Source organism: Cyprinus carpio, chromosome A14 (assembly GCF_018340385.1).
Source record: "Cyprinus carpio isolate SPL01 chromosome A14, ASM1834038v1, whole genome shotgun sequence".
Lineage (NCBI taxonomy): Eukaryota > Metazoa > Chordata > Actinopteri > Cypriniformes > Cyprinidae > Cyprinus > Cyprinus carpio.
The window spans coordinates 10,717,914-10,726,862 of NC_056585.1; the positions used below are offsets into that span (position 1 = coordinate 10,717,914).

At 33.9% G+C, this 8,949-nt stretch overlaps 1 protein-coding gene across 1 annotated transcript in view; it reads left to right on the top strand.

The window, feature by feature from the left end:
- The window catches only part of LOC109101918 (monocarboxylate transporter 8-like), a 33,774-nt gene extending 25,078 nt beyond the window's left edge, over positions 1-8,696 (top strand). The window contains exons 5-6 of the mRNA XM_042770531.1: positions 1,241-1,535; positions 8,671-8,696. Of these exons, the coding sequence (XP_042626465.1) occupies positions 1,241-1,535; positions 8,671-8,696 (321 nt within the window). The remainder of the gene's footprint in view (positions 1-1,240; positions 1,536-8,670) is intronic.
- The last annotated feature ends 253 nt before the right edge of the window (positions 8,697-8,949 follow it).

The window sequence follows — 8,949 nt, forward strand, 5'->3', positions numbered from 1 at the left end:
ATGGTCCTGCTGTGGCGAAGTGTCTCGTTTAAGGTCACACCAGTGTTACATTACAGCAGCCCAAACAATCGCTTCAGTGTTTCTGAATTTCTTTATGTTCTAAAAGTGGAACAAAATTTGAATGAGTTTTTCTCTTTAGTTCTAGATTGACATAAATTGCATCTTTCTTTTATATGATGTTATTATTATTATTTTTTTTCCTGAAAGACAGTGTGCTGTTTCATTTGTTGCAAAGCTGTTTCATTATCTTTTGCAATTTGGTTGCCAGGAAACTTCAGTTGAACATTTGCACAAGTACATTTTCCAGTAAAGGATATATTTGCTTCTAGGATTTGATTTTCAATGGCATTTTAATGTTTCATGTTTTTTTCTAAATATATATATTTAGAAAAAAATAACTTTCACAACATCCAACAATACCACTAACAATAAAAATGGTTTGTTTGTTTACTTGTTTAAAATATGACATAAATATCAACTTTGCAATGATGTACTTTCAAGAGCTTGTTCAACATGGTTGAATTTTCCTATGTGAACAGCATATTTCACAATCTACCTGTTGTTACAAAATGTATAATACATTGCAGGTTTAATTTTGACCTATCAAAAAAGCAGGACTCACTCTGTATTTTTTTATTCCTCTTCTTAATTAAATTTTTTTAAGTTTGTTTTTATAACGAAATCTACACCTTATCATCCATTTTTATGTCAAATACGTAAATATTATCAGTTCATTAACACAAATTCTCAACCTCTTTCCAGTAATATTTAATAAAAATAAATAAATAAAAACATTTATGCAGTGGCATGTTTCCCCGAACATTTACAATTGCTGGGGCAAAAAATATAAATGATACATTATAAAATAATATATATATATATATATACATATATATATATATATATATATATATACATATATATATATATATATATATATATATATATATATATATATATATATATATATATATATATATATATATATATATATATATAATATATATATATATATATATATATATATGTATGTATGTATATATAGTCATTTTCTATGGTATCTTTCTGTAGTACCCCCTTAAATTCTGATCCTTTTACCAGTACCATTAAATTTTTTTGTAAGTAATTTTCTGAGTATCAGGATATGGAATGCCTTTGTGGCTGTAAGTCTGAGATGTCAAACTTTGGATGGAGCATTAGTCCACATGCTTAGACGATCTCTGTGTGTCTGAATATGTAGGTGGCCTCGTTCATATTACTGGGTCTGATGTCCATGATGATACCTCAGTGCACCGTGTTCGAAGGTCTGGTGGGGGTTTTCGTATTGATGGGTCTTTGTGACGGCTGTTTCATCACTATCATGGCCCCAATTGCCTTTGAGTTGGTAGGGCCCATGCAGGCGTCTCAAGCCATCGGCTACCTCCTTGGCCTCATGGCCATACCAATGACAGCAGGACCACCGATCGCAGGTGAGGAGCTTAAAAAAAGAATTTCATCTGTTAGAGTAATTACTTTGCATTTAAACATTTACATTTGCTTGCTTGGAATGACTAATTTATATATATATATATATATATATATATATATATATATATATATTATATATATAAAAATTACACATGTATTTTATATGGACAATGCATATATATATATTCACACACACACACACACACACAATATATATAACTTATGTTATGCTGATCTAAGCTTATGCATGTAAGCTATATTATATATAACTTAAAGTAAATCTTAACATTTTCACACAAAAATGCACACACACACACACACACACACACACACACACACACACACACACACACACATAGAATTTCAACTTCTAAAGCCATATTTTTTGACAAAAAAACAACAATAAAAAAAAACATGTGCAAACACACACACACACACACACACACACATTTGTACTTCTAGATAAATATGTTGAAAACATGATTTAATCAGCCAGCATGCTGATCTTGGCTGCGTTCCCCAGATAAGACTCACACACATACAACAGACTAAGTGTTTTTCCAGTTTCCGGGCCCAGTGGACAGGAAAGAGACTAATATCGCAGGACAAATTCCAAGGTCTCCCTGTGAGCACATTTAGTTTGGACTGTTGACTTAAATGCTCTTGTTCAACGACGGTCTCCATATGTTTCCAGATCCGCAGCCTCGTTTGGGAATTTTTGAAAAAACACCAATGCCCAAAACTTTTATACTGAGAAACTTTACCTTTAAAATAATTTTTTAAAATTAAGTTTTAAAAAAATAAAAACCCCTCACATTTCACCCTAAAAAATTTATTAGCTTATATAACGGGTTCTACACTTTCAACTGGCTAAATGAAAATGCAAATTGCCCCCTTTTGACAGTAGGGGCGTTATGGAAGAGCCCCACTGTCCCCAAACTTTTTATTTACTTGTCCCCGAAATACTTCCGGGCAACACTGCGTATTACTTTTTATAATGTTTTAAATTTAAAAGGGGTATGTAAAAGACTACTTTTTTTATAATTTTATAAAAATTTTGTTGACCCCGGGAAAACGGATCTCAGGAGGGAAACTTTTCCAGAAATAAAGCAGTGATTTGGTCGATTGTGACAGCCTGGTTTTTCCCCATCCCCCCTTTTTTTTGGCCAACATTGGGCCAAAATGACCTGGAAAACAAAAACAAAACGAAAAAGGCCATGCGTCAAACCGACAAGCATATTTTTGAAAAAAAAAACAAAAAAACAAAAAGCTTAAAATTTACTTTTACAAAATTTTTAAAATGGAAATCACTTAAAAAAAATTGATTTTCCCCAAAAATTGCCGGCCCCTGTCTTCAGTAGTATTGAGAGTTGTGAAATGACACCCGCGGGAAACCCCCCAGAGGGGCCACTCCCGGGCAAACCTAATCACTCACCACAACAGTTTCTTTTTTGCCCACTGATCTATAAATGGAACATAAAAAAAATATATAATCAGGGGTTTTTGCCCCCCTCTTTTTTTTGGTAAGGTTTTTTTTTTTTTTTAAAATAATAAAAAAATTTTTAACCATATCGACCATGAAAAACAAAGCCGTAAAACGAATAAATTAAATTTTAAAATTCGTTGTAGTGTATTTGTTTTTTAACCCAAAGACAAAACCCCCTCCGGTATCACGCACATGAAATTTAAAACTCCCCCTTTTTGTATTTCGGATTTTTATGTTTGCTTTTTAAAATGATGAAATTAAAACTTTCCCAAAGGCACATATAGTCATTTTATATGCAATATCCCACTAAGGGATTTCCACATAAAACCCAAACCGCTTTCTGACTAAATTTTCCCCATTAAAAAGCCCCTTGTCTTCTCTTTTCCCATTTTTTATTTTTTTTCCTTTTTTTTTTGATATTTTCACATTTTTTTAAAGTAAAAAAACGGGACTCTGTCAAGAAAGAGCCCTGCCATTTAAAAGTCCCCTAAAGGCTTTCCTGGTAAGATAGAAAGGGAAAATTTTTAAATTGAAATATAATAAAACCACTTTTAAAATAATTCTGTAAACACAAACCCCAAACAAAACAGTGTAATCCCAAAAACCCGGGGAAAATTTCATTACAACATAAAAGAAAATTTTTGCATCCCAGAAAGGGTTAACCACAGGAAACTAGGGTTTATTTTTCCAATCTGCTTTATGGGGCAAAGAAAATTTCCCTCAAAAAAGAAGCAATTACAACCTGATCAGGGGTGGCCCTTTTTGGCAATGCGTGGCCTGCAGCACCTTATTTTTTTTTTAAAGGTTTAAAATTTTACTTTCCGAAAAAAAAATTTCCTGATAATATCTCCCCCCCCCCATGCCCACCCAAGATTTTTGGGGGTCTTTCCTGTCTTCATTTTCCAAAAAAATTTTAATTTTTTTGAAAAAACATTCCAGATTTTTTTTTCCATATAAGGATTTCAATGGGGACCAACATTTTTAAAGGCCCCAAATTGGCGGTTTCGGGGCCGCTTAAAAGGGGCTTACCCCGACCCCACCCCGGAAAAAGGGTTTCTTATCTAGAAAATTTTGCTTTGCTTTGCTTTCTTTGCTGTTGCTTTGTAAAAACGGGGTGGGTACTTCCCCGTATTACTAGTGCATGAAGTCAAGCTAGGGGAAAGACAAGCATTTGGGGGTTAAAAAAAAAAGTATATACTTTTTTTTATTTCTTTTTAGAAAATGGCCTTCTTTTTGCTAATAAACACTTATTCCTGGGGCTGGGTTAAAGGGAGACCCTTTGAAGTGCACTGAAACTGAAATTTTTGGACCTTTAAACCCCATTGGCCCCCATTGAAGCCATTATATGGAAAAAATCCTATGTTTTTTTCCCCAAAAACCCCTTAAAATTTCTTTGTGCCCTAAAAAAAAAAATTTCCCAAAAACCCTCTGGGATGCCGGGGGGTTTGAAAATTTATCGGAATTTTTTAAATTTTGGGAAGTGAATAACCCTTTTTAAGGGGAACGCCCCCTTAAAAACCGAAATTGCCCCCCATAATTAAGACATAGTAGGCGCTAGGATAAAATTAGATGGGGTTGAAAACAGGTAGGGGGATGCCAGGATTGAACTGGGAAGAGATGAAGTGGGGTAGCATAAAACACCGTGGGCATTTTAAATGTGTTACTCAAGCGACTGGGGGCCCCCAATTTAAACCCGTGTGTCCCCTGTTGAAAAAAAACCAAAACTCCTTTCTGTGCCCGTTTTTGGAGTGGTTTGGAGGAAAAAATAGTAAGGGGCGTTTTTAAAACCATAAATGGGGCAAATTTTTAACCCCATTAAAAAAAATGTCCGTTTTTTCTTCTGTTTTTCCCGTGTGCCGGTGAGGGATGAAAAAATGACTGGGTATCCACGCTGTCGAAAAGGGCTCTACTGTGCTGCCCTACGGTCATTTAAGAGAAAGGGAAAGGGGCTAAGTTTTGGCTTAATGTAGAAGTGCATTTTAAGGGACCTTTTTTTAAAAAGGAAATTTAAATGCAAGTCTAATGAAAATCTAAAAATATAGGGGCAAACATCTTATATACTCTAAAAAAATTAGAAATTACAAAAGTTATTTCTACCAGCATTTAAAATACATGGACTATCTTTCTGACACAGGTAACCCCAAACACAACAAAACTGGGGCCCTCTTACCAATTTAGAGCAAGTACTCACAGAAAAGAAGGGGGTTTGAGAAAAAGTTGCCAAATTCCCCTGGTTTTCCCCGGAAACAGGGCTACCTTTAACACTGTTGATTTGGGGTTTTTTTTTTCATTTCCGCGGGTTGAATTTACCCCAATAACATGAATTTAGCCCCTGGAATGCGAATTTTACCAGGGGGAAACCCCGAAACAAAAAAATTTTGTATTTTTCGCTTTTTTTAAACCCCCCAGAAAGCAATGGGTTTTGTTTTGGATTTGTTTTAGTAGAAATTTGGGGGGTTTTGTTTGAAAACCCGGGAACCCCCGGGTTTTGGGGAGACTGTTGAGAATTGTTGGAAGGGTTAGGTGATATTAAATTATGTTGGGGAAAAAATAATTCAAAATCAAAAATTATCACAATGAAATTTTTTTTTAAAAATCGGGATAAAGGTTTTAAAAAAAATTTCCAAAATTTTTGGGGAAAATACATTAAACCCGTGTTTCCCATCATTTATTTATTTGTGGCGGCCCCCCACAATATCCAAAACTACCGCCCAAATAGGAGAGGTTTTTATAGACTTTGGGAAAAAACATTTTTCAAAGTTTGTAAGTACAGACATTTCCGGGGTTTTTTTTTTAAATTTTGTCATTTCCCGAACCTTTTTTACACTTTTAAAACAAGATGTAATATAAAAATTTTTTTTAAAAAAAAAAAAAAAGAAAATTTGTTTTTTTTGACTTTAAATTCCCGTTTATATCATTTTTAGCCTGCTTTTTAAATGGCCTCAGGGGAAAAAAAAGTTGAATTTTCAAACCTGAAACAACAATACCGAACCCAAATTTTTTCAACACCGAAAAATCCCATGGGGTGTTTCAAATTTTTGACATTTTCACAGTGACATTCAGCATATAGGTTTTTTTATTTAAAAATGTTATATATTTTTTAAAAGTAGTCTCCTTTTTTTAGTGAAATCAAATTTGTTGGGGTGAAATTGTGATGGGCCCCTTTTCCCCATTTTCCCGGGTTTTTCAGAAATGTGTCATGGTTGGGGAAAATTTTATAGGGGTGAATGGGAGATGAAAAGCAGATTTTTAAATTTTTGTACCAAAAAAATTTCTTGGACAGCATTTCCAAAAAACTTTCCCAAAAAAGGGGGCATTTTTTTAGAAAATGTTTACAGCCCCCCAGAAAAAAAGATTTAAATCCCCCACAATTTTTTTTTCAAAAAAAACAAAGTGTAGTGTCACCCAAAAGTGAAAGGTTTAAAAATATATAAAATATTAAAAATTAATTTTATGATGTTTATAGTTTTTGGAAATGGGTCGCACAGTCCATAAAAGGGGCTATTAATTAATTTATGTGAAGGGCAATGAGTAAAGTATGTTTCAAAACTTTTAAGGGGCCTACCGAAAATTTTTAAAAGTCAAACCCGAAGCACTTTAAAAAAAAAAAAACTTTTAAAAACTAAAAAAAACAACCAAAAAAAATTTAAAATGGAATCAGCTTAAAATTGAGTTACAAAATTACAGTAATGACACCACTAGACCTGAAAAAAGAGAAATCAAAATGGAATCAGCTTAAAATTGAGTTACACAGTGACAGGTCTGTCTTCAGTAGTATTGAGAGTAGTGTAATGACACCGCTGGACCTCCAGAGGGAGCTCACTGCCTGTCAAACTCTAAATCACTCACCAGCAACAGTTTCGGTTTTGCCCACTGATCTATAATATGGAACATATAGAACATATATAGATCAGTGGTTTTGCCCCACTCATCTTTTTTGGTAAGGATTTTTATTTATTTATTTTTTTTAATAATAATAAAAGTTTTACCATATCGACCATGTAATAACAAAGCCGTATAAGCTACTAATAATAGTTCAATTTAAATTCGATTGTATTGTAGTTGTAATGTAATCCAGAAAGACGAAACCCATCCAGTAGTCACGCACATGCCATGGAAACTCCCCCTGCTTGTATTTCGGAGTTTATGTGTTGACTGTTAAAATGATGTAATGAAATCATTCCAGGCACATATAGTCAGTTTTATGATGCATATATGCCACTAAGTGGATTTCCACATGAAGAGCAAACCGCATCTGACTGATATTCACCATTACAGCCCTCCTTTTAAAACAAATTTCCACATCTATCTTACCATTCAAATAATGTAAAATTAATAAATAAGTCAAAAATAAGAAAATTAATTGACATATTCTAAAATTCTAAAATTAATATGAGTAAACAAACATACCAGAAACAAGTGTTTTAACTAAAGAAAGTAATTGAAATATGATACAACACATTAAAATAATGTCTGTAAACAAAAACACCAACACACAGTGTAATACCAAAAGACAGTGTAAATTCATTACGAAGCATAAGAGATCAATTTGCATGCCAGTAAGGTTAACCACAGGAAAGCTTATGATATTATTTCCAGATCTGCTTTATGAGGCTAGCAAATTCCTCGTAAATATGAAGCAATTACAACCTGATCATGTGGACATGTGGCAATGCGTGGCCTGCATTTCACCTTATTTTTGTTTTAAAGGATTATTTTACTTCCAGAATAAAAATTTCCTGATAATATACTCAGCCCCATGTCATCAAAGATGTTTGTGTCTTTCTGTCTTCAGTTCCAAAGAAATTAATGTTTTTGAGAAAAACATTCCAGGATTTTTCTCCATATAATGGACTTCAATGGGGACCAACATGTTGAAGGTCAAATTGCAGTTTCAGTGCAGCTTCAAAGGGCTCTACACTATCCCAGCCGAGGAATAAGGGTCTTATCTAGCAAATTTGCTTTGCTTTGCTTTCTTTGCATGTTTGCTTTGTAAACACTGGGTCGGTACTTCCGTAGTTACGTAGTGCATGAAGTCAAGCTAGTGCAAGACAAGCATTTGTGGTTAAAAAAAAAAGTATATACATTTTTATTTCTTTTTAGAAAATGGCCTATCTTTTTGCTAGATAAGACCCTTATTCCTCGGCTGGGTTCATGTAGATCCCTTTGAAGCTGCACTGAAACTGCAATTTGGACCTTCAACCCATTGGTCCCCATTGAAGTCCATTATATGGAGAAAAATCCTATGATTTCCTCAAAAACCTTAATTTCTTTGTGACTGAAGAAAGAAATTCATAAACATCTGGGATGACATGGGGGTGAGAAAATTATCAGGAGATTTTTATTTTGGAAGTGAACTAATCCTTTAAGTGGAACGTCCCTTAAACCGGAAGTGCCTCCCATAATTTAAGACATAGTAGGCTAGCTAGGATAAAAGTAGATAGTGTTGAAAACAGGTAGCGGATGCCAGGATTGAAACTGGAAAGAGATGAAGTGTGTGAGACATAAAATCACCGTCTGCATTTTAAATGTGTTACTCAGAGCGACTGTGCCCCCAGATTCAACCAGTGTAGTCACTGTTGAAATAGAACCAAATCTCACTTTTCTGTGCCTGTGTTGGAGTGGGTCAGGAGGAAAAAGTAGTAAGAGTGTTATTTAATCCATTACTGAGGGCAGTTTTACTCAGTAAAATAATAGTCTTGTTTCTTCTGTTCCAGTGATGCTGGTGAGGCATGAAGAATGATGTGCTGAGTCACGCTGTCAGAATGAGCTCTACGTGTGCTGCCCTACGGGATCAGTGAAGAGTAAAGTAAAGGTCTAATATAACTAGGCTTAATGTAGAAGTGCATTTTAATGTACATTTTTAAAAGGAATATTTAAATGCATAAGTCTAATAAAAAGTCTAAAAATATAGACAAACATCTTATATACTCTAAAATAATAAGATAGATACAAATGTATATTTCTACCGAGCATTTAAAATACATGGACATATC